Consider the following 27201-nt stretch of genomic DNA (forward strand, 5'->3'; position numbering starts at 1 on the left):
CCGAGGACCCGTGTTTTTGGCTTAGGAAACATACATCACTTGAGAAAACTTTTGCTTTTAGAAGCCCAAAACATTTTACTTCACAGACACGTCTTTCATTATGTCTTTCATTGTTCACATCAAAGCTTCATAATCAGGTCGTGCAAATTCCAACAAAATAGGCCCTCAGTATACCATACATTGTTATGGCTTAGATTTTTATTAAATTGTCATATCGATTCATCCATTCACTGTAGCCGTATTCACCTCAAATGATACCCCTTACTATGGTATAACTCCCTGTACTGCAAAGCAAAGCCACGCCTCCGAAGGCTGTCCCCGCCCTTTCATCCAGAACGAGCGCCTCAGTGTTCTGCGAATCCTATGCGTAACGCTGCTGTAATTGCGTGTGGACAGGTACGAGCGCACATCCGCATCGAGCGGTGCAGAAGCAAGAACGAAGGTTGTGGAGATCAGATAAGAAATTAACCAGACAGATAGACTACGCAAAGCACGGAGCAATAAAATGAAGTTATTCCTTTCCCTGGTGGTGTGCGGGACGCTGGCAGTCCTAGCATCGGGAGAGGAGAAAAGCTCCGCCGAGGAAGGGGGCATCTCGTTCGAGTACCACCGTTACGAGGAGCTGAGGAAATCTCTGGTGTCGGTGTGGTTGCAGTGTCCTTCCATCAGCAGGATCTACACCATCGGCGAGAGCTTCGAAGGGAGGGAACTGCTCGTCCTGGAGATGTCTGACAATCCTGGTGTACACGAGCCTGGTCAGTGATAACGCATTGCACAGTGCTGTTTTTTGGTATATTATAATATAAATATAAACAGCTATATATACAATTTGTCATATCCGACATTACATTGCTGTAATGGGAATTCACTACTGCCTTTTACATTATGAAGCAGAATGTAAAATGGTGCTTTCACATAAGGTAAAGACTTTGATATGTACGCGGATAATTTCGCTCCCAGAAAATTTCTGACGCACAGGTCGGTTTCCCCTGTTGTGTCACGACACAAATTGCAGGGTGGCTAATGGCAAGCCATCGTCGTCATTTTGCTTGGCAAGATGACTCAATATCCGAGGGCGGTCGTAGCCAATATGTTATTACGTGGCGTTTTGAAACAAATCACATTAACTGTTATATTTAAATACGGCGCAATAACAAACGGGCCTATGGCGTGTATTAAGGCGCACGGACAGCCCATTATCCCATGAAACGTGTTGACCAGCAGACAATTACGAGTAACAAAAAAAGAGAAAGAAATCGCCTACCTACATAGGAATTGACGGATGCAAATTGTATCTATGGACGTAAAAATCCTTTTTTTCAGAACGAAAACCAAGACCCACCGCCTATGAGGCTTCATTATGTATATGATTAACGACTCTGACGTCAAATTTAGTATATCAGTTTTAGTTCATATTTGGCAGGTGATAATGATATATGAAAAATACTGCAGTCACATATTACAAAAAAACGTTTCATTTGACAGGTTGAAGCCTGACCCTTATGGCGCGTGTGTCATTGCTCCAAGTCTTAGTGGTATGTGTAACCCTGGAGTTACTGGATTTAGTAGCCGAATATGGAATCCCCAAAAAGGTTTTTTTTTTCCTGTTTTGTTTTCAGGAGAGAGAGTATCAAGTATGTTGTATGCATAATGGTCTTGCAGCGCTGTTTGAGCCAATCCTGACATGTCTATAGAACTCCCTGGGGGTGAGCACAGCAGGCATGATGGTGTGTTGTGTTCTCTCAGGCCCAACACACCAGCTGACCTGGCATCTCGAAATACACCCCGCTATGCAATACATCAATGATTCATGAAATAATCCAGCAGCTCCATCAAAATCTCCCCCACATCTCCAGCAGAACAGTTAAAGGGACAGGCACGTGTGCTGGATGTAAATGTAGCACAGAAAGATCAGTCAGGTAGACCCTGAATTAATATGAACAGGTATGACACGGAAAAAGTCTTTTGTATTAAAGTTTTTCTCCACTGTTTGTCAGATGTTGACAACCCAAACAGCCTGTCCACACAGTATACATCCATTTCACACAGTGGCACAAGGAAGGTTGGGCAATTGATAGAACACAGAGCACATCATGGGGACTGCTGAGACAGGACAGCGCTGGACGTCAAATTGTAGGCCTACAGTTTGATTGTTGCATCCAAATGTGATTGCTTACAGGAAATGGTGTATGTCAAAATACGATTAGGCCATGTTATAAGCCCTCTAAAAATTCCTGGTATTGATCAGTGAAAAGGTGACAGTGCCTGATTTTTTTTAAAGATTCACAGTTCATGCCAGTTGAAACTGTATAGCTTTTTCAGGTTTACTTGCAAGCCTTTTTTGTTGCACCAACAACAGCTGAATGTAAATATCTAAGCAGGGCTGTACACTGCCATTGTTCATGTGATACTGTTCATGTGGTCAAGGAAACTGATTGGGATTATTCAAAAAACAGTAATGGGGTCATCTGTCAGTCTTGGTTCTTGAGTTTTGCTGGAAAATCAGTGTTGAACACAAGGAAGCATTTTCAAGCTCAAACATAACAGTGCTCTCAGCTGTATGTTCTCCTAATGGTGTACAAAAATATTTTGGTCACTCTGAAGCATTTGCTTGGATCATTCAATGAAAAATGATCCATACCTTACCTTGCTATTATTATATAGAAGTGTCTAGGTGAGTGCACACACTGTTCACATCAACCTTTAGACTATAACAAAGAAACGCTTGCTACAGCCACACAGACGCTTTTCTCAGGTATAGTATTTAATCAAAAGACAACCTTACATGCGGTTGAAAGGAAGCTGTGTTCATGGTCTGGTGAAATACCGTGAATGCAGAGGATATTTACACAAAATCATGCGCAGTGCAATGTTTTTCCTAAGTGCTGGGGTGTTTCACTGATTAAATTACATGCCCTCCAGTGAGCTTGAAAGGGAGGAGAGCTCAGCCTTGATTCCTGTAATAACATTCTCTGATGAGTGAAAACTTGTCCTTATCAATTTCAATTAGCATTTTTTTCCCATCATGCAAGTGCCTCACCTTCTGCCTGGTGTTACAGCTTAAAGTAGTAGAGAGAGTGTTGAATGCACATTTCATATGAAAAGCACATAGCTTTTCAGCAAAAATAGTTTTTAAAATCTTGTCATCTGAATTACACATGTATTGGTATGCTTTAGAAGCAATATGTTAGTGAACAGTTTTGAATAATGATGGCATATAACGTTTTCCAAACAACCTCAAGGATTTTGCAGCTGTCTCATTTGGAACTTGTCTATACATGTATTCATTTCAAGTTTCATGTAAAATGTATGGTATTCAGCAACTGTATATTCATACTTTGAACCAATGGCATCAGGAAAAAAAGCAAAAAAAAAAAAAAAGACAACAAATGTTAAACTCTTTTCTTAAAATTAGGCCAGTGTTTCCACCTAAAAGTGGTATTACTTAATTAGCCTATCTAGAGAAAAGTCAATGATACGCTGTTAAAACAACACAAATTATTTTGCAGTCTGGGTACAACATAACGCTTTGTCAGTATTACAAAATTTCACCTTGTTGCACCAGATGTAAACCTGTGGTAAATATTAAATATGAATGGATATTTAATTCTCAAGAATGCTAACAAAACAGCGTGAATAGCTTTTCCGCATTTCAGTAGAACATGATTGCGTATGTGGAAACTTACCTTTGTAATTTCATAAGCAGTTATGGGTACATGGGGTGGAATAGTATATTCACAGATGTTCTGGATGAAAAATAGAATTTGATACATCGTGCTCATAGTCAACGCGACCAAAGAGCCAGGGTGGATCACCTTTGAAATCGTCCACTGATGGGTGTGTATTGGAAAGCTTAAGTGGTGCAGCCCGGAAAACGGCGCAGTCGTAAATAGCTCATTAGTTATCCGGCGCACACTGTATGACTCACTCCGACGGAGTGTTTTATTGCAACCAGATGAATTTCCATATTGGTTCGAGTCTTGTTTCTAGGGCAACCAGTTCCTCGCTTAACTGTGATGGATGATGAGTGCAAAAGCGAGCAGCCATCCGGGTCCTTCGCTGTTTACTTATGCTGAAATGTAAGGTTAATCAAAAATAGCTGTTGCCGTGGAGACAGATAGGATTATCGCGGTGAGCTGTGTTGCATGTGGGTTGACAGACTTCGTTGGCCTGAGGTGCATTAGCATGTAACCGTCTGCCGGTCTATTTGTTAAGGCCATCTGGAACCAGCAGTGGGGCTCAGACTATTGTATTCATTGGCAGTTGCAATCAGATGAATTTATCTGTGAAAATATCAATACAGCTCCAAGGAGATATAAAGATCTACAGAGTTGGTCATATTTTTTTTTCAAAGCACAATGGTCAGTTCAAAATGTGCTGTCAATGACTCTCAGCCAGATGGCCTCTGTGTATTTCAATTGCCATTTTTATTTTAAATTATTTCACCAAATATTCTATTTTGAAAGAAGTCTGGTTTTTCCAGAAATTTTGGTTTGCTTTAAGAGATGCATATCTGTAGCTAAAGGCCAAATAAAGATTCAGTGGATCAAAGCTAAGACAGCACTTCTCTTACACCTGATGGATTTTAACTTAATTTAAATTACATTAAAATACATGTCTCTGGGCTATGTTATACTATACTCTGAGCTTGTTGTCCATACCAGCAAAATACCAGCAAATACCAGCCCTCACCAGCAAATCACTAACAGCATCGTTTTGGTTTTGTGCAGTCACACTTTAATGACTATTCCGCAGGGTCTTTAAAGTTTGCCACATTCTGAGGGAATTCTGGGAGTCCTCTCTCTTCATTGACCTGCTTTTTCAGCTGAGAGTTTGGTAGAAAATAATGATATAGAACATAATGTCTAATTTATACCAGTTTATCTCTGATTTTTTCCAAACATTTGTACAGTATGAAATATGTCAACTCTCATCCATACTCCTTCATTTAAATTTTTTCAAAAAAAAAACATTTTAAATTAACAACCTGAAACTGAGAATGCCATGAGGCTAGCTGTGCTGGATATGGTATAGGTATCCAAATCCCTAATTTAAACATTCTGTTTATAAAACAGGATGATATTGTAATAAGATGCTTTATTATTTTATACTGTAAAGTCGCTCAATGCCTGAAGAGAAGGAGCCCATTCAGAGCCCAGTAAGTCAGAAAACGAAGGAGGCAGATGTCTTCCCATGATTCATTTTTTATGCTCTGTCCCTGCCTGTAGTGCTGACTGCTGACAGTCCCCAGCCGCGCTGCGGATGCCAGAATATCACACAAAAACAGAATTTTTGCATCTCTAATCTTCTTTCCTCCAGTGCCTTTCATGAGTCTTTCCCACCTACTGTCCGCCCTCAGACTTAAGAACGATTTTTTTTCCCTGCTCTTTTTTTTTTTTTTTGTATTATTTCAAAGATATCAAGTGATTAAACAGGTTGTTATTTTTTTGAGGCAAATAATATTGAGCTGATGTTGGACCATGCCAATTGCTCCCCCTCCCCCAACAACCCACAAGCCCTAAGTCATCTGTGCAACAGAAGAGGAAGGGAACATCATTCTGATGGAGATATAAATAGAGGAGAGGAAGCCACATTGGAGACACTTCCAGGGTGCTCCGTTAACACTTAAAAAAAAAATAGTCCCCCGACGGTTCAGTTGGGATTAAAAGCTGTCCAGCATTTGGCCCGTTGGGTTCAAAGTGTCTGAGTAATTACAGTGTTCTTCTATATATTTGGCAGAAACACATGGTTAGGATCGGGTCAAAGTGGGAATTAGGAAATGAGGCACAGAAAGAATGACACTCCCCTGCAATTACGCCTCAAAATGAGATCCGCGAGAAAACGTTTCACCTCTGCTTCAGATAATAAGCAGTAGCGTTTTCCTGTTTGTTTCCCGTCTGAGAGTAATAACACCTGAATTTCAGAATTCATTAAAAGCATTCTTGAAGCATGCCTGCTCCTTTTTTTATCTCTCTGATGATGGCAAGTGGTCAGAGCTGTGACTTGCAATTCTGTAATGCTTTCACAAAGACCTTTCTTCTGTTTCTGAAGATGTCATTGTCTTGAAGGGGAGAGGACAGTGCACCAGAAAAAAAAAAAACAAAAAAACATTTGAAGCCACAGCACTGGAAAGAACTGTCAGGATCAGCAGGCCAACATTTAACTCTTGTTTACAGAAAGTGCCATGTCTGTACACTTCAGTCCTCACCCGTTCTCACAATTATATATTTCCTCTCATTCTGGTGACATGAGCCTGCCCTGGTTTTCTTTATGACGATGTTTCGTACCTACAGTAATTAAGGATTGTTTTGTCTGTACGAAGGAGAAACATACTCTGTCATTTCAGCTGAGGAGATGCAAGAATAGAAGGGGGCAGCGCTGGGGACGCTCCACAGGAAATGACGGTTCACGTGTGGGCACTTCAAGCAGTGCCCCAGCGCCATGGAAATAACAGGATTAGGTTTACAGTGTGTTACATAAAGGCTTTGTTCTGAAGCGTAATGCTTCGTATCAACCATTCAAATGGGGGCACAGTGAACAGGAGCAAGAGTCAGTGCCCTTATCCTGTGCAAAGCTCATGCACTACTGTTCCATCAGTTTGTGCAATAAACAACAACTGAAATTTAACGTTGCTGAACTGTAATCATAAATAAAAATTGTGAGAGATACAGAAAGATGATAATGACGGGCAGGGATAGTTTTCTTAGAAAACACGTTGTTTTTGAAGCAGGACGATGCTGTGATTGGAGTCTTTCTTGAGGGTGTTTGCAGAGAGAGCCCGACCATCTGCTCCGAACCACTGAAATGGTTATAGAAAAACCTTTTCTCCTCTGTGCCTCTCCACCACTAATTGAACCCAGTCATTTTAATGGCCTCACAAAGGATTAACTGACTCTTGGGCCAAATGGTACACACTGTCACATTTGTGACGTCTGAGATGAGATATTTCAAAAGATGGTCGACATTCTGTGTTCGCTTATGTTGATTTTACTGCAGTGATGATTTGATAGTGATATATATATGTGTGTGTGTGTGTGTGCGTGTGTGTGTTTGTTTACATATTAGACATATTATACCAGATCATACATCAGCCTCATCACTTATACTCAGAGCTGCAGTATTTAGTTTGATTAATTTAAGCATGTGTGGAAAGTGCAAAGCTTTTTTTAACACATGTAACACAACCCCTCTCATGACCCACATACTGTGAATGTCACATACACTATATTTTTACTGTGATTTGTCACTCTTTATATGGCATTAACATATCCACAACAGACATGCAAAGAGGGCTGTGCGATATGACCAAAATCTCATATCCCGATATAGGTCATTTCATATCTAGATAACGATACATATCACAATATAGCACATTTTCTGTAAATTCAATGAATAAATAGTTTATATAAAATGACCACATGGAAAGGCCTATTTCTTATTACATTTTGACATATATACTTGACTTGTATATACTCGACAAATAAAAGATATGCCTACTTACTCATATTTGATTATTTTTCTCCTTTTGTTTAGAACGTTTGTGCAAATTTTCAATTAACCCTTTCGCGTGTACAGTCACACTGGTGTCATTAGCGTTTAGCGCGTATGCTAAAACCGGTGCGATTAAAACACTAGTTACGCGCCGAAAGGGTTAAACATGTAACAAACTATAAAATATTAATGTATAAAATATAAAAAGGTATATAGAAAACACTTTTCAACTATATATTTCTGTGTCACGTTCACTCTCCTCCATGTTTGTTTGTGTTGCCTTCATGCAAATTTCCTGCCTGCATCTGTGCTGTGTGGAAGAACGCAAAGTGTCATCCAGTTTGCGACATAATGAAATAAACGATAGAGAATAATATGAAATGGTAGATGTTTTTCTGTCAACACACGATATATATCGTCATATCAACACAGCTGTACATGCGAATAAGACTTACATATTTGACTGGAAAACCATGGACATACCCTACTGTAGAGCACACTGAGAGGAGGATACCCACACAAACAGTGTTATAAGCAGTTTTTAACTAAACAACTGCATCAGCAGAGATTCTGAAATCCCTGACAATACACATCTGAATGCAGATATATCACCTTACATATCTTTTCAATAGCAAGCTTCCCTGGGATGACGTAAATTGTGGGTGTGGGGGTGATTTCTGGTGTTCTGTTCTGTTCATCCTACAGAAAGACAAATTAATAAATGCAGCTTAATTTTTTTTTTTTTTAAGTTGCCAGCTTATTTTCTGGAGTGTCAGCAACATACCGTCTTACCCCACCTTCTTGAATGTCAGGGGCCAGAGCAATATTGGCTTAAATGTCCAAATGCAGCCTGTGAGTGTTTTAATGGTCAATTTTAGCATGGCCAGTAATGAAATGTAAATGAATATGAAATATTGCATAGTAAATTTTGTAACATATAAACACAAAGCGACGAGTCAGGTCAGCCAGTACTCGTATTGCATGGTATGAACTGAAGTAACAGTGTAAGATGGAACATCTTTAATGATCAAGTGGATATTTTTCATGGGTTTCTGTACAACATCCCTTGAAATGTATTTTGCTTTGTTTTTGGAGGGTGATTTCTGGCGGAGCCTAATGATGCACCCAAACGCTGTGCTTTGTTCACCTGTGCTGTGAGCTACGCCTGCATTCTGTTGCAAATCCCGAGAGACTTCCTTCCTCTCAAACCGTATCTCTCCCAGCATGAGCTGTCAGAGAAACCCCCCCTGCCCCCTCCACACACGCACACATTCACTCCTTAATCCTATTTTAATATATGCTGACCTATTTTTTTTCTTGTTGAAGTGACAACCTTTTAATGACTTTAATGGTCAAGTTCAAACTTCCACTTCAAAGTAAAGGGCTACAATACTGTGCAATAATGGAATTAACCTTTTTTTTGTTAATCAGGGTTTTTTGTCATCCTGTTTGCTTATGCCAATAAGACATATACTATACTTATTTCTGTGCACTCCAGATGCCTTTAAGGGTTTAATTCTAATAATGACCCTGATGACTTTCATGATTAAGGATTTCAAGTTGTGGGGGAAGGAGGCTGTGGTGCTGTTATGATATGGCTGACACTTTATACAAACATCAAAGACAAATTGATTCATGAAACATAATCTGACCTTGAATTGCGCTTCTGTTGTAGTTTTTGAGGTTTGATGGTCAGTCAACACTAACCCACTTAACCAACTGTGGATGACGTTGTCAGTGCCGCTTTTAATTGGTTGCCACCTCAGCAGAGGGCAAATTAGCTTGTTAATTACCCTCAAAGGGTGTTGAGGTCTGGAAACCTTACTAGGATATCAGGGCTGAACTGAGAGTGTGCACACTTCATACTGAGCACCTGGCAGCCACCAACATTCGGCTAAGGTTTGGATATATGTGTTTTTGTATAAGCCAGCCACCATTATGGTCACCTTCTAAATGAAAAACAAAAATGGTTTTAGAATAATGGGATGTTCTATTCAAATAGTAAACTATTCTTGAATAGATGTGCATGCTACTTAAAAGACTCACAAAAAAATTTGAACAAATCTTATTCAGTACATTTTTGGAACAGGATGATGTAAGTGAACATCATCTGTTTGTTCTTTGATTATCTGACAAGGGAGTGCTTTTGCTGGGTTCCAGTGGAAAATAGGGCACCACCTACATCCTTTAACTGAGAACATTCTCATTTTTCATTGTGGCTTTAGGTTTAACGTGTCTCATTTTTCAGGCTCCAGGTCATTCCTGAATTTGACACTGTCATATATGAGAGCTACAAGAGAAATGGGGAACAAAGCCCTGGTTGGTTTGTTGACACTCAGTGTATACACAGTGTTGGTTTGTGTGATACACAGAATGACCTAAAACCTGTCATTCTCTTTCTTTATTCTCTTTCTTTCTATATTGAGGCATAACAGAAGCAGAATTCTTGCGGCATTCAAGATTTTTTTTAAATCAAAAGGCTTGCATAGAATTCTCCAGTAAATTTGGAGAATTTCAGGATTGGAAATCCACCATAGCATTTAGTTTATTGAAAGAGCAGACACATTGAAGTGAAGATTGATTCAGCTCATTAAACATAACATAAAATTTAACTATTCTAACACTGCACGACAAGCAATGTTTTTCAAGCATGGAGTATATTCATATTGACTATAAGATGTGGCTAAGGCTGGCTGTGTTGAACCTTAGCTCACTGAAGACTGTAATCTGCAGTAGGAAGGAACAGACATTTCTGGAAGGCCCTGACACTGCCTCCCCAAGTGTTGCATGACACACATGCTGTTCTTCTACAATCTTTGATTGTCAGTGATTGCCTTAGGTGAAGAAGGAATGCATTACACTGCTGATGTATTTAGAAGACACTCTTTCATTCTTCATATCTAAAGATTCTCTAGAATACTCTCAAATTGTCAGTACCTGCTTTTAGTTCAAAACAGATTGACGTGTAAAAATATTTATGGTTGCTTTCATCCAAATGCATATCATAGGACATCCACAATATATTAACAGGAATTTGTGGAGTGACCTCATTCTTTGTTCAATCACAGCATTTCAGATTTTTTTTTTCACAACCCTGTAACACATCGATATTGATGTAAATTAACAGAAAACACAGGGGGGTAGTGACTGAGTGAGAGACAGTGACAGAGTAGACATGAAATCATGAAATGAATAAGATACAGATTACATGGTACATCTGATTAGCCTGCCGAACCAGCCACTGTGACCCATGTGACTCCGGGAACAGTCATAGAAAAGCATTGTGGGTAGAACGTAGAAATGTCCTTGTCATCGGGATTTTGCCATCGATACAGCGTTTACCTACATTACAACTTCAGATTGGACGAGCGCTGTTGTAACTGCAAGTGTTATTTGTACTGAAGCGGCAACCATGCAGAAGAGATACAGTTCAGAGTGATATTTTACATAACCATTCCATTACAATCTCTATGATGTATGCATGATCTGCCATTAATTTGTGATATTTATATCTCAGGCATGAAAGTAAATTTCCAAAACCGCCTGCTTATATCACAGTGCATATTCAAATCAATGTAGTCTGTGACAAATCACAGAACTGAAGTCTAAATACTGTAAAACCAGATGGGCAACAGCTAAAACTGAATTAAATTATAAAACTGAATAGCCAGCTATAACTTTAACTAATACATGCACCATGCAAAGGTACATTTTCTTGTCTACATCAGAAGGATTTGGCTTGACCTGATTCCTTTCAAATCTAGATATCTGCCCAAATTAAAAGATTTTTCAGTTCTTTCTCATTTACTTTTTCTCTGAGTGTGATGTGCGTATTCTCAGTGACTAAGAAACTTACTTGCAGTGTAACACGGTGTTAGTCTGATCTTATTACAGGACACAGTGTGATTCCAATTTAGGTCTGAAGTGTCCCTGTTTTCCCTTCTCTACCATTAATATTCATTTCACTCTAAAGATCAAAGTGTATACATTTCCATGCTGCAGAAAAGGAGGACTTATACTCATCTAACTAATGTTAAGTTACAAAACACCATTCATTTCCTTTGCTCTAACTATATGCCATTTAATGTGTGAGAGACATTAATTTCCATCCTTTTTTGTCCTAGATTTATTTACTGTCAGTATGAGGAGGTCCTGCTTGGTTCCAGAAGCTCTAATGTCTACATGAGGAATCGGTTTATTTAAATGATGCTGTATTATAATGGTGGTGGAAGCCTGCACTTTGCACATTTCGTCCTGGGGCTTCCAGCACAAATACTGGATTAGTTGCACAGCATTCATGCTCATCTGCCCGACTTTTGTACATGCTGTATGACACTCTACAATTGTATAGCTCATGGCAGTGAATTATTGTCTAATTAATGTATCACTGACAGTAAGCGGAACACTCAGCCTTGTATGCTGAGGCCATGTTTAGGTGAATTCAGACCTTACAATGGTTATGTGTATCTCTGTACATGTAGACCTCCTCTGTTAAAGATTTCTTGCTAAATCAGTGGTCTCTGTGTTAGTAGATGCTTTTGATGCTTCGGAACTGTCGTTAACTTTACCATATCTTCATTAATAAATAAAAGCTTCAGATTCTATGACTAAACTAATACCGCCATCTTAGCAAGTAAACAGCTCAACATGTCTCCCGTTATTTTTAGATCACAGTCCACGCAGAAATTCCACCCGTGGTGTGGAATATTGTGCATTTGCTGCAACGTCAACCTTCCAAACACTGTGAAGGCTCGGCTGCTCCCAACCTGCATGCGAGCGTGTGCTTTCTTTTTCATCTGAATTTTTTCCTCTGATGTCAAACGTAGCAGGGAGAGTCTCTCCATCCTCATGCAATTTTAACGCTCTCGTCACTTCTCTCTTTGTTCTGCGGTGCGCGCTTGACATTTCCCGCCCACGGTCTCCTGCTAAGATGCGTCACGCCTGGCGGAGCGGATCCTGCGTGTGAAGGTGGAGGAGAGAGGGGCGGAACGCCCGGCCCAGGCCACCCGGGTCCCGAGAGCGAGGCGCTAGCACTCTTGACGAAAGCGTGTGCAGCACACTCCGCTTCATTAGCTTTAATGAAATCGCTTTCAGGCAGGCCCATCTCAGTCTATTCTCTGTCCTAATCACAAAGGTAACCACAGGCTGCTTTGGTTCAGTCTGTGCTGAATAATCTGCTGTGATTCAGTGATGCTGGTGTGAGCTGCTGTGACGTAAAATACAGTTGCATCTTTAAGCCCGGCTCATGAGGGTTCCTGGGGAGGTATGAGGGGCACACAGACTTTTGACGTCATTGCACAATTTTACCGCATTTGCTATGTGGCTCCCCATGCAATAACATTTCTGTTGAGAACCTATTTTAGAGAATATGTTTTCTATAGCTCAATCAATTTATTTAAACTATTAAAATTATTGCCATCTGGGTATATTGCAGTATATTTCTGATCTTTATTAATACATTTTAATTGCATTCACAATATATCCTTGGGCTGAACAACACACTTGCCAACACTGTATATTATAATATATTTCATTTCCCTATGGGTCGCATGCTGAGACTCTGTGGGTGTCTTCATTAGTCATCCTTTGCAAGAGAAATTTCAAGACGGAAGGGAGGTCCAGGGAGATCCTTTGTCTTTTAGTTTGTGCTTTGATGGGGTATAAGAGGAGTTTCTCAATGGGGAAAAAAAAGTCATAATGTTGACAAACATTCTGAAATATTGAAAATGCTTCTCCTTGCTAGTTAATGCATTTCCTTTTTGAGGATGCTGAATTGCCTCTTTGTGTTTCTGACAGCAGCAGTGGATGACATTTACTTCATTTCTTTTACTTGCCCTAAAAAGCAGAGAGCACTGCAGCCCCGTCCTCTGCTGCCATTTATACGTACAGCAGTGATGAGCACTGGACTCAAACACTTCTGTTTGGGCTCACAGGGGAGGCAAAGGAGAGGTTGCGTGTAGAGCCTCGAGGTCATTTTTGCAGTGTCAGAGTTGGGGAGATTATCCCGGCCTCTGCTGAGAATTACACGCTGAAGATGTGTAGTGTTTTGCAGGCTTTGCCCTGGCTTTGGCCCCGAAGCAGTTCCTCTGGCTACTAGAGCTTGTCAATCCCTTTACACAGAGACAGAATACCAACTACACAGATCAAGTGTGGCTAATGGTCACTCTTCAGTTTTAGCTATAGGTGAGAGGCCATAACCTTTTTAAACTATTGAAATAGTAGCTGTGTGAATCCCACTGACCCTATAATCATGTAGGTACTGCAGTCAGTGGGCTTGGCTTGGGGTCTTTGTCTTGTAGTGCTCTCCTCAGTTATGAGGGTGCTTCCATCTTCACCGTCTTGCTTTCTCAAAAAGCAAACTGATCATGAAAAATAAATCAGGCACAAGGGTATAGCAGCGAAATAGTTCTTTAAGTTGTTTGTGTGACATGGTGCCGTTTAGCTGGTAAGGATGAGTTAGGCCTTCCCAACTTTTTATCAACATGACCAGCACTGATTGAATGTTTATACTGCAGAAACAGCTACACATAAAATCTAACAAGTGCTGACGAGCAAGGCCCACTAACCTAGCATTGGTGTTTTTGTGGTATGGTGGGGATGTGGCATCCAAAGCACTGTACAAGCAAATCTGAAAAAAAAAAAACTAATGGACTGCATCACATTTGAGGTTTAGTTCTGGATCAGTTTACCCTCTCCCTCTTTGTCATTGAAATTTAAATCTATTCACAGAAGCACAGTCTTAAAGGTTGCATATTGAAATTCATGCATTTTCATAGACATCACCCACAGGAGCATCAGTGGCTGCTGTCCTGTTTTCATATTAGTCTGGACATTATATGTGTGAAATCAAATGCACAAAGATGTGCCAGTAGCAGAGATGTGTTCATTTTCTACAGTTTATCATGCCACTCATATTCTACTTTATCGTCATATATAAAGTTGCATTGTTTTCAAATGTATGTTTTTTCACAGAAAACAAAATTCCTCTAAACTTCTAGTTTGTGCTCATATTTTCCATTTCAGTCAGGGATAAATAATGGAGATATTTATGGGGTAGAACATAATTTTCTCCCCCAAATCCTTAATGAAGTCTAAGAATTTCCCTTATCTGTCTGACATTTAGACTGGAACACCAGATTGTGTTAAAAATGATAATATAGTTAATAGAGACACATGCAACTTAGCTTTATTTTAGGCACAGATAATAAAGTTCCAAACATCAGAGCAAAGATAGTTGCTTCTGGCTGAGTGAATATTTCATGGTCCAGTTCCATAATTACTAAAGTAACATTGCATTGTTAATGTAATATTGCATTGTATTGCTGAGAGTTTTCAACATCTCGATGGTCCTGATAATCATCAGTGATTTACCTTTAAGGTATCATAGTTCTGGAAAAAATAGCCTTGAAAGTAAATTTTGAAAATAAACCCCAGAGAAATTGTTTTGTTGGAAATACTGCGCAAACAGTAATTAATGGCCATTGTAAGACTGATGTGTAAAAGCTGTATGTCCAACCAAACACTCTACCTGACTTTTATTCTCTCATAGAACAACAATGGGATTTTTCAGTATGATTTTTGTTTGTTCCTCATTTTATCAAGGCCTGAATGTCTATGGCAGCTCTCCCGAATGCTCAGAATAAATGAAGCTCATTGCCAAGGAGCAGACATCTAAAGAAAGGTATCCCAGTGGTACTTCATCATTAGGAAGAATGTATGGGGGAAAGTGAGCGAGTGAGAGGGGAAGACAATTGGCGAGAATTGCGCCACAAAAACGAGCTTCAAAGACATCTGCCGGTAGGACTGTGAGGAGCTCCAAAAGAACAGTGGCAGGGGTCCAATGGAAAAGAGTCAACGTGGAACAGTTTTAATAAGCATATATCCAAAAACACTCTAATAGGTATGTTTGTGGCATGACTGCATTGCAGGGCTCTTCTTGCAGTCTTGGGGTGTACTACATATAGGAGTATAGGATTACATAAGGACTCATGGCATGTAATGATCGGAGTCTGGGCTTGTGACCTGAAAGGCTGCAGAGCTTTAGTCAATAGCCACCTGTATAAAGCACTGGAAATGACCGAAGCACAAACAAGTGTGAATTGTGCCTTCTGTACTGCAACAGAGCGAGCTTGCTGGGCCAGAAGATAACCGATAGCCTCTGGACCCTGTACTAGTCCTGTAAATTTTGTTTTGGAGATGAGACTGAATATATAGTCACTTTACCACTTACCTTAACTGGATTATAATATTGCAAGAAATATGATGATTTGCACATGAAGGTAAATGTTTGAGTAAGTTGAAAGAGGTGATTTGTACAGAATTGTTTCAAATGGCTCAATGACTCTTGAAAAATAATGAATCATTTAGGAATGATACAGAAATACTAGCTCTTTGTGCAGGTCAAGACTAGAGGCACCATGGACTTGGTCTTGTCTTAAAATGTGAAACAAAATGGACCATTTGTTCCCAAGACATACTCACAGGCAGTAGAGACATACCCAGCCGAATACAGTACCACAGAAGCAAGGATGATAAATAATGAATTGAGGTGCTTGCAGCAGTGGCTTTTGGAGATACATCTGCTGACTGGAATCTCTCTCAGCACGAGATCACATTCATCTGGCTAGCCTTTGCTTTCCAACCTTCTTGCTGTCAGTTCTCTTACTCATTCTCTCCACATTTTGTCTCCCAAACACGTGACTCGGGAAACAAGCACTGGGCATGCTCATGCTCACTTCTGTGTTTTCACTGGGAGTTGCTGCAGCAACGACTGCACATCCATACGGGCTTTAATGGTACACAGCATCATACAGTATCTGCGGATGGATAGCATTCCTTCCGGGTAGCTTATTTGGTTTGCATGTCTTGTATCAGATACTGGGTGTGAGAGTTGGGTTCAGGAACGAAATCAACCATCTTTTCATGTGAAAATGAACAGTTGCTAAAATGATCAGCGGTATGGTGCACAACCGTGTCCACTGACTGTCGGCTGAGAGGCCTTCTTCTGAGTCTTAATTATGATTGCCTTAATTACCCTGTGCTTCTTCTTCGGAGTATGCCTGCAGATATTGGAATGAATAATTAAGGCATATTTGATGAAGTGAAAATATGCTCGATGCCATTTGTGGACTGCAATTTCACAGCAGGTTTTTTACATTCTAACTCATAGCCTAATTCATGATGCTCTTAATCCTTAGCTAATGATGCAATTAAGCAAGGGTTACTTTTTTCATTTTTCACAGTGCGTCCTGAATTCCACTGATTAAATTTAATGAACATGTGTTATGAAAGTAAAAAAAAAAACCCCACTTTTATTTGTTTCATGACTGAAAGTCAAGGGCAGCGCACATTGTGGGCAAAATTGATGCCACAGTCAGGGTGCCATTCTTTTCTTTGCTCCACCGTCAGACCTTGGCCCTCCTGTCTCAATTGAACAGCGGCTGTTTTGTTTGATATACTGCACCGCTCATTCTCAGCTCCTTGTAAGGAGGCATGCATTTGGAGGTTTGCTAGGAGCCGGGCTGTTATGGCTATAAAGCACAGTCTGTGTTGCTGTTGGACCATGGCATCCATTATAGAGCACTGATCAATTTTATTTTATAGTGAGCTGTTAAAATGCAGGGATATCTCAGAGTGCTTTCCAGGGTGAAATATATGAAGAAGCATGAAACGGGAGTGACACAGGGTAAAGAGTCCGGCAGCAAACGGCGGTTGGTAAAATGTAAGAGGTCTAGAACAGCAATGTCAAATATCGGTGAGGGCATTGGGCTTTTAACCAGAATGCTGCAGGTTTGTGACGGTTGTGACGCTGCTATTGGAGAAACAGGTGACATAAAACAGAACAAAAACGTATTTTTGAGGTCAGGTTTTGAGGTTGCAGTGGAATGAAAGAAAACAGCTGGTGACCAGAAGGAGCTCGTCAGAGGTGGCACCAGTGAACAGTGGGTACGATGCCCCATGGTGCACCAGTGGAGTCCAAAAGACTGAAGTCCTGTTCAGAGTTAGTGGGGATTTGTATTCTTGGACAACCATAGCTCTGGGACAGGCTCCATCTGTTCTCTCTTTTTGATAGTACATGAATATTCACACGTGCAGGAAGAGCATGAAATATGTGTGTAGCGCATAATGATCCCTAACCTGAGCTATTAAATAGATTGGGTTCAACACGGAAGCAAGTTTGATTGGTCACCTGCTTCTCTGGACTGTTCAGAGCTTGACATAAAATGAAGTCCAGGCACACTGTGAAGGTAAATTCCTAACGTTCCTGACAGCTTTGCATTTGTGCGCTCTTATGAAACAAAGCATGCTGGCGAGTGGGCAATGGTGACTTTATGGCCTTGTTCTAGCACGAGTTTACGAAAAAAGAAAGATACATAAACACCAGGGCCTTTTTCCACAGTGATTTTAACGAGCCTGTGGAGATTCAGGTGTGCGGGCCTGTTTGAGCTTGGGTTACAGCAACGCGCTGTTTCCCTCCGCGGTACCTGTGTTTGATTAGACTCCATCGTGTCCCTGGAGAACCTCCATCACTCCACTGCCTCCGAGAACCCGTCTAAACCACCTCGTATTAACATGCTTCCTGCCGGCTAGACTGGGAGCCTTTCCCCCTTCTGCCATCTAACATCTGCAGAAGAGGTTGGCCACAATTTAGTTTGGTGATGTTAAACTTCAAAGCATGCCTGCGACAGCTACATAAAGCTATTGAAGTGTGCGGTCCGGGGAAACTGTAAGGTAATTCAGTGTGATGTGCACATAATTCTGGGCTTAAAGCTGTACAGCATCAGTCTTTGATATTTCAAAGAAAAAATAGTCTTGATTTTAACAATTATCAATTATCAAAATTAATTGCATGCCTACTAATAAAAAAATTGTAAAAGTAATGTAAAAGGCTAAAGACTTAATGGTGTGATTCCCTCAAATAAGCATATGCATGCAACTTTCTATATTAAACAACCAACAGATGTAAACAAAATATATCCAAAGACCAGTGATTACTATTGTATGTGACAAGTGACTGATACTAGAGTAAAGCGCATTAAATGGTAGTCTTTTCATAGCCAAGCATTTTTTTCCACATTCAGCTGGAGACATCAATTTCATATGACTGACCTGCTTTAAGGACAGCTTGTAGGCTTTCTTTTAACATAACATGAAGATATAAAGGATATGAAATGAATAACATATTAAGTTCAAATGTATGAAAAAAAATTCTCAAAAAAGAAATGCAAAGCTCATATGTTTACTGTCAGTATTATCTCCATATTTAATACATAAAAATCAAAGGTGAAGCTGCATTCTACACATACTGTTTGTTTATATTATAACATTATTATATTATTATATATTTATTATATTATTATATATTATTTACAGTTTTTTTTTCCTTAATGGTTTAGCTAATGCCTGAGTATCAGTATCAGGTTATGTGCATAAAACCCTGGATTTTTGACTGTGCACAGAACGACAGCTCGAGCAGACACTTGCTGTGTATCATCTATCACGGTGGGGCTTAGCTGGGACTGTGAAGAAGCGCCTTGCGGCTTTCCTTTATTAAACATGAGCATTATGGAGGGGACGCGGCCCGCGGCTCTGCTTAAGCTATCACGGGAGGTTTAGGGTTGCCAGCTGTAGAAATACGAGCGCAGAAAGAGAGAGGAGAGGCGAATGCGTGCCGTAATAAACATGCGAAATCCCCCCTGCTGGTTCGGCGAGGGCGAAGCACGCTCTGCAGCGCACCCCCCCACCCCCCAAACCCCCCCCCCCGGCTCCATCTGTTGTGAGTATTGTGAAACACAACAGCTTGCGTTACACAGGCGCTGTGCTCCGTGAGTGCGGGGGATGTCCGCCGGAGCGGTCTCGATCTGCTGTTGGCGAGGATTTCGACACAGGTGATGCATGTCACTGGCAGTCGGGTTGATTGGTGGACGTCAGCGCGTTGTGGGAAGGGAAGCAGGTGTGTTTGATCTGTGCCTGGAGCGCCCTGTGTCCAGCGACTGCTGCAGTAAGCACTCCTAACCAGCCCCACGGCTCATGGGCCTGGTCATTCACCCATGTTTTTCCTCAGCGTTCCATTTTTTCATACAGGCCTCAGGTGTTTTTGGAGGCCAAACTCATGTAATCACCCCCCCTCCCCAGTCCTACATGTTAGCTGTTACACCTCACCATGTTAAGTGCTGTAGAGCTTCACATATGGCCGCGTCTGAAAGAAGGATTTTGAAGCTAATCCCTGACTGAGGCGATTCCACCGCTACACTGTTTTTTTTTTTTTATCCTAGCATTAAACGAGTGGATACTCAGCTGTGTAACAAAAAATGTTTGGTTCATTTGTTCTTTTTAATTGGTGTTCATAGCAGATGTCTGAAGGTTTATACAAAAACATTAGCTGACCTGCGTTTACTCTCGGCTGTATGTGATGTGTTTTTTAGCCTGCCCTCTGCAGGTGAAACTGGTGAACTGCTCTCTTCAACAAATAAGTATATGTTCCCTTTAGACCTTGCATTAGCCTGACTGTGAATAGAGGATTGTGATTGTCACGTGGCCTATCTGTGATTGGAGCTTTTCCCATTTTTTCTGTTTTCAGGGGAGCCTGAATTCAAGTACATCGGGAACATGCACGGCAACGAGGCCGTGGGTCGGGAGCTCATCATCTTCCTGGCACAGTACCTCTGCAACGAGTACCAGCAGGGCAACGAGACCGTCATCGACCTGATCCACAGCACCCGCATACACCTCATGCCCTCCATGAACCCGGACGGCTTCGAGAAGGCCGCCTCCCAGGTGCCTGTCGCGCCCCGCCCGCCCCCACCCCCGCCCCCAGCCCCGCCCGCGACTGCGACGCGCGATTCCGAGCGAAAACAGGCTCGACCGGAGGCCGCCATTTTCCTATTGTGGAGGAGAATGCTGATCTGTGGTGTTTCTGCTGTCATGTCGGCCTGAGCTCATAACACATTCATGCTGGGAGAAAACGCTGCCCCCCCCCGTCCCCCCCCCGACTCCCCCGCCTTCCACCAGCCAAAGCTTTTCCACTCCTCATGGTTTTGCAGGGAAGAAACTGGAGCAGACAAAGTGCTCTGATTTCAATGCGAGCCACCTGTTTACAACAGCGTGTTGTTCTCCCTCCTGCTGTCAGACTCTAGAGGCCAGCATTAGTCTTAGGAAGGGGGAGTGGTGGGGAGGGGACAAGACAAGTGTCATCTCAGTTCAGCCTGATCCAGCTCCTGTCCTGCCTCGTCACCTTGACAGTACGCGTTTGGCTGCTTTTGGCAGCCCTGCCAAATGCAGCTTGCTGTTGTGTATTCAGGAGTTAACGTGGGCTCCTAGAGCCAGGCATTCAGGAGCCATGCTCAGGAGGTTCCAATACAAATACATTGTTTGTAGAATAAATCCCTGTTCTGATTGGATGTGTTTGGCTGGGAATCGATTGGAGGGGTTTGGCGAATTGGGGAGCGGTGGTGCTGTCAGTTAGCCACTTCTAACCATGGTCCAGTAATCTCCCTCTGCTCTGTCTCCACATGAAGGGCGGGAAGGAGGTTGTCCTGGTGGCTGGATGCTATTTTTAAACCCCCAGCAGGGGCTTAGGTTAATGAGACTACTGCTTACAGAGCCTCACACTCCCACACACCTGAATGATGGTGTGCATGCCCTCTCGCCCAGCCGGCCCAGGCTTTGTCCTTTGTCTGCATATGTCCCACACAGAGTGGCCTCAGGGCTGATCTGGGTGCACTTGTTTAGATGTTTGAACTTTGATGATGATTTGAAATGTTAAAATGGGCACAATGCCTTAATGTTCCCTCACATTACAGGAGATGTACTTTCAGAGAACTGTGTATTCCAGTATGTTAATTATCTCATCTTACACTACTTGTACCAACAGCAATAAATGAAAAGACACTAATGCACAGACCTGGACAGTGACTTATGCTGTTACCTGTCTCTCATGCTCGCTCTCTTTCCCTGTCTGCCCTCCATCCACCTCTTTCCCTCTTTCCTCTATCTGTCCACCTCTTTCTCTCTGTTGTTTCTTTTCCTTCTCCTCCCTCTTTCCCTCTCCCTTTCTCTCCTTTCATAACCCACCCCCACCGTTTTCTGGCCCTCAGCCAGGAGATATGAAGGACTGGTTTGTGGGCCGCAGCAATGCTCAGGGCATCGACCTCAACAGGAACTTCCCTGATCTGGACCGCATCGTCTACATGAACGAGCGGGAGGGCGGGGCCAACAACCACCTCCTGAAGAACATGAAGAAGGCGGTGGATGAGAACACCAAGGTAGGTAGAGAGAGATAAGAGAAATGGGCTAGGCGTCAACAGTTTCCAAAACCCTTTCAGAAGTTTGAAGCTGAAACATGTGTTATGAAAGTGTGACTGCATTGTGCAAGTACCGCTGATCGTAATGAATATGCTTTCCTACAGCTCGCCCCTGAAACCAAGGCTGTCATCCACTGGATCATGGACATCCCATTTGTCCTCTCAGCCAATCTACACGGTGGGGACGTGGTGGCAAACTACCCCTACGACGAGACTCGCAGTGGCAAGTTTCAATTTACATTCTGTTTTCTGTTTTGTTTTTTGTATATATATTTTGTTTTACATTTTTATTCATTTATTGTCACAAAGACAATGCCACACAATGACAATACCAACAAATTACCAATTCCTTTTTTGTAAAAAAAGGAAATTCCATCTGGGCTTATCCACTTACACACAGAAGTGGCATGTGATCATTTCGCTTAATTCATTTGTTTTTAAAAGCAATATTTGATTTTTTTCCCAAATTGACCAATGTTTCTTAATATTCTTAAAACTTACCTTTTGTATATCTATGGTTTACTCGAATGTTGCTGTGTTCATAGACAGCAGGAACCAAGAGATGCATCTGTTTCTGCTTGCAGATCTCTTAGTGTTACTGTTTTTTCAGTGGGAGTGTCCTGATTAGTCTGCCATTTGGGTTATTCCCTGGCAAGAATACTCCCAGAACGATAAAAGATTCTCTTCCAAAAGTCATTAAGCTTGGGACAGAAATCATGTGAACAAGTCCTGCATTAACCACTGTTCATCTCTCATTATTATTGTGATTCATCATACTTGCAAGCATTGTTTGGAAGGAGCCTAGCGCATTCTGTTAATCACATTGTATTGGATCATCTGTGAACATTATGTCTTCTGTCGTGTGTGCCAGCAGAGCGGAGCCAGGCCTGTGGTTTTGGGTGTCATAATTGTGTTCTTTTTGCCCTCTGCCCTCAAGTGTTTTTATGATCCCTTTAAGTTTTTTTTTCTGGTTTCACAAAAAAAATGCCGTGGATGTTTTTTTGCAGGAGCCAGGCAAAAGTCACACAGCTGTTTTACATAAGCATATTCTGTAAACACAACCATGTAATTAAGCACACTGTAAGAAAACTGTACGCTAAGCGAGGCACCAAATGTATAAAAGTACATGTGGCATTTTATACATTTACTCGTAGCCCTTTATTTGTTTACTGCAAGGTTTTACAGTCCTTTAACAGAGGGGTGGAAAAACAGAGTAATGGGTTCCAGATGCTGGGGCAGGTGCATGCAGTACACAGGTCACATGACACAGAACACAAAAGGACGCATAGGACAAAGGACGCCTGTGAGGGGCATGGCGAGCTCTGTTGCCATGCACACTGAATAGGTGCTGTGCAAAATAAATACATAAATGAGATTAAATAAATGAGAGACTATTGATTTTTCCAGAGTTTCACTGTTCAGTTTGGTTTATGTCTTTTTTTTTGTTAATAATGACATTTATGTCATGTTTCCGCTACAGTTTTCTGTAGCATTACTCTGTTGAAATTATATTAACTTTCAAACCCGATGGATGATTTAGGATCACATGAACACTTTTCAGCATCCTTTTTTGAAAATAATTCTCTCCATGGTGTCTGCCATGTGAATTCATATTTTTTAGCGTATTTAGAATATGAGCGGTTCGTTTTTGATGCGACCGATACTCTGGGGATATCTGGATTTAAAGGTATGTAATGGATTGTTTGGCCTTCCCACACTTTGTGTCCACAGGCTCCACCCACGAATACAGCGCCAGCCCTGATGATGTCACCTTCAAGAGCCTGGCCCGCGCGTACTCCAGCCTCAACCCCATCATGTCTGACCCCAACAGGCCCCCCTGCCGCAAGAACGACGACGACAGCAGCTTCGTGGACGGCATCACCAACGGGGGGGCTTGGTACAGCGTGCCAGGAGGTGGGTCACCAACTGCCTCCCCCATCCCCCCCACCCCGTTAATTTTTCTGACATCATTTACATTGCAACCACAAAACAAATGCCGCTCAGTACATAGTCATGGAGGGTCTTGGTCCAGCAGGTTTTCCAGCTGTCTTTATACTGCTTGCACTCCCGTAGTGGAGAGGGAGGCTACACTTTTTCAGTCAAGGCAAACATTAGATAAGAGGGAGTTAAACTTTGTATGCATTAAAAGAGACTGCAGACATTGTGACCTTATAGGACCAGGGCTGAAGTAGCCTTTCTCTTTGTCTTATACTATTTGTCTTCCTGCAAGATTTGCTTATGCTAGTTGGCTTACGTAGATTGCATTTTTTTTTACAAGTAAATGCAGCTGGATAATTACTGAATCAATTCAAGTTGACTGTCTTGCTCTGAGGCACAAAGGTTCAATGGTGTAGCTCCCTAACCTTACATGTCGTACAAGCCCATGCCAACAGCACTTACATCAGAGATCAGTGATCGCCCTCAGGCTCTTTGTCTTTGTTCCAGAACGCGAAGGGTTTTTTTTTTGGACAAACTTCTGTGCAAGCTGATCTCAGCGAAGTTGAGCACTCTCGTTCCCTCTCTTCTTAACAGGAATGCAGGATTTCAACTACCTCAGCAGCAACTGCTTTGAGATCACGGTGGAGCTGAGCTGTGACAAATTTCCGCCAGAGGACACCCTGAAGATGTACTGGGACCAGAACAAAGACTCCCTGGTGAACTACATTGCGCAGGTACCGCTAAGTGCCGCATACACCATAGGAGAAAGGGATATGCATGTGTTCTTCCTGTTAATGTGGATGTTTTTCACTTTGCTAGTGAGAAATTCTTTGATGCAGTTTGAAATCTGTAGTGTTCTACTCTTAAAGATTTCCTAGGTTTAAAGCAGGTCCTGTCTGTGTGAAGATTGCATTATAGATGTGTGTGTGAAAGTTGCAATAATGTATAGACTTTCTAAAATATGTAGTGCAGTATAGTATAGTCTCCATTTGGTATATTTTATCCCATATCAACAATAATTTTTTTACAGCATTATGCACTAGTTTAACAGTAGAATGGAGTGTTTAAAGTACTTTTTGACTCCACAGATCCATCGTGGCGTGAGAGGCTTTGTACGTGACCTTCAGGGGAACCCCATCTCCAATGCTTCCATTTCAGTGGAAGGCATCGACCATGACATGACAACTGGTAACACAGTATCAGTATGCTTCAATGAACTGAGGAACATGTGCAATGTAGCCTCATAACATTACTGTTGTTGCTTATCTTTAAGATTTATCATAAAAGCATCTCCAAAATATCCTTGGCTTTCCTTGTGTGGAGTGTTTGCCTGTATATAGTATTTGCTGCTGACACCTAGTGGTAAATAAATGTACAGCATTTTTTAAATCTCCATTGTGGATGTATAAGCTGAATTTCCATATAAATGTGAGCTAACTGAGTGGGAATTGCATAAAGAAGTAAAATATGATTTCATACAGTCAGAGGAATATATGGTCTGATCTGAGATCTGTGATGTGACGCGGATGTCTGTGATTGCAGCTAAAGACGGAGATTACTGGCGTCTCCTGGCTCCGGGGAACTACAAAGTGGCAGCCTCAGCCCCGGGATACCTCACTGTGATTAAGAAGGTGGCTGTTTCCTACAGCCCAGCGATGAGGGTGAGCACCTGTGTGAGGAACACACCCATGCAGTCAGATCCAGTGTTTTACGACACACGTGAGCTGGAGTCATTTGGGGAAAACATACAACGATTACGGAATTGGAACCATAACAAGCAGGTTGCATGGTCATATTTCATGTGGGGGATGCTGATGCTGTACTTTACTGAACCTGAATTGCTTTAGGCAATATACAGTTGGATAATAAGTATGATGTATGTATGATATAATGATGTAAAGTACTTAATGTATATAGTATGGACAGTATATCAGATGCATGTCACCCTGGATGTCCACATCTGTGAAACAACAAATAACAATAATAATAATGTATTTTTTTTTTTTTTTTATTTGACAGGTGGATTTTGAGTTGGAGTCCTTGGTGGAGAGGAAGGAAGAGGAAAAAGAAGAGCTGATGGACTGGTGGAAGATGATGTCCGAGACGTTGAATTTCTGAACACAGATCCACACGCGTCCACATGTTGGTTGTAAAAAATGTTTAGCATCTGTGTGTCAGTCACTCCCAATGTAAAAAAAAAATATATATACTGTCGTCTTATTTGTTTAATCCATTCGTTGGCTTCATTCTAAAGTTGTGATGAGATCCTAATGAGCCGCTTGTTTATTCTCTTGATGAAAGTGTAATTTAATTTGCTGTTTTCCACCACACTGATAACTGCTGTGGTTTATGACACAGGCAGTTCTCACTGAGGGCACAGAAGGCTTTTTTTCTTTCTACTTCCTGTGAAATTGTGTTCTTTCTGGCACATTTAATACACTTCACTTAACATGGATCAGCACTGAACTGCATATCCCAAATGTAGGACACTATTGTATGGAATGTATGTGTAAAGATATGTAAATGATGATGTAGTGCAGTCCTAAGCTACACTAAACACACTTTTAGGAATAACTGTATTTTAATGTCATGCTCTTTGCTTCTTTATTACCCGTCTATATCAGCGGTAATAAGAGGTAATTACTGAATTTTGATATTTACAAAAAAATGTAGAGGAATTGTAAATTAAGTAATCATGAAAAAGAGAATAGGAACAGCCTTGTTCTGAAATAACTATCTCTTTTGTTCCTGTTGTAAATTTAATTTGAGTGTTTGAAGAAAAACCTACCGGGGACACAACTTGTCGCATAAACTGGATTGGTGCTCCTGTATTTCATATTTTAGCCTCGATCCATAACTTGGATTCCATCTTATTGACAGATTATGAGGTTTTTGTATACAACATGAATGGTGCAAACAGATATGCACCACAAGAGCCAGAGTATCGCTAATGCAGTTTGTGCCGCTTATATCGTTTTTCTGTCAAAGTGGAAGGCTTTTGAGATCCCTGCCATAGATGATCAGCATATCTACAGTGTCGTAATCAAATGCAGGGAAGACCTTGGGCATTTAGCATGTAGATGTACATATCAAATGTGCACTGGCAGACAAATGGTCTTATTTCAGTGAGAGACAGTGCGTCTGAAAGATAGTCAACTGTTGCTGGCAGATCGTCCTTTTGAAGCTGGCCACATCTGCCGTACCGTAGACGATGGAAAGTTCCTGTTTCACTTGTTTTTTACCGCAGTCACATCAAATAACCCTCAAAGCTTACAACAGCAGACACGGGAGAACTGTAAAGGAATAGCGCTTTGCGGAGATGTTACGAAAGCAAGTTGCCGTCTTGTCTTTTTTTTCCACAAACTGCTAACCGGAATGTTCATGAATGTAAGCAGAAATAAACTGTGCTGCAGGAAGATCATTTGAATTTTAAGGACGAATAAATATCCCTGTTTATGTTGTCATTCAG

General features: G+C 41.4%; 1 protein-coding gene across 1 annotated transcript; it reads left to right on the forward strand.

The window, feature by feature from the left end:
• The first annotated feature begins 330 nt into the window (after window positions 1-330).
• On the forward strand, window positions 331-27201 carry cpe (carboxypeptidase E). Its single transcript, XM_036517249.1, has 9 exons — window positions 331-755; window positions 20072-20268; window positions 21588-21755; window positions 21900-22017; window positions 23526-23708; window positions 24327-24466; window positions 24821-24920; window positions 25275-25393; window positions 25752-27201. The coding sequence occupies exons 1-9, from the start codon at window positions 506-508 to the stop codon at window positions 25848-25850; spliced, it is 1374 nt and encodes a 457-aa protein (XP_036373142.1). The 5' UTR covers window positions 331-505; the 3' UTR covers window positions 25851-27201.

This window comes from Megalops cyprinoides, chromosome 22 (genome assembly GCF_013368585.1).
Source record: "Megalops cyprinoides isolate fMegCyp1 chromosome 22, fMegCyp1.pri, whole genome shotgun sequence".
In the NCBI taxonomy this organism is placed as follows: domain Eukaryota; kingdom Metazoa; phylum Chordata; class Actinopteri; order Elopiformes; family Megalopidae; genus Megalops; species Megalops cyprinoides.

Excerpts from the sequence above, each read along its gene's own strand:
- cpe (XM_036517249.1), top strand. The coding sequence starts at position 506 with ATGAAGTTATTCCTTTCCCTGGTGGTGTGCGGGACGCTGGCAGTCCTA. Across the intron at positions 21,756-21,899 it reads CGGTGGATGAGAACACCAAG|CTCGCCCCTGAAACCAAGGC; the intron begins GTAGGTAGAGAG and ends GCTTTCCTACAG. Across the intron at positions 25,394-25,751 it reads CCTACAGCCCAGCGATGAGG|GTGGATTTTGAGTTGGAGTC; the intron begins GTGAGCACCTGT and ends TTTATTTGACAG.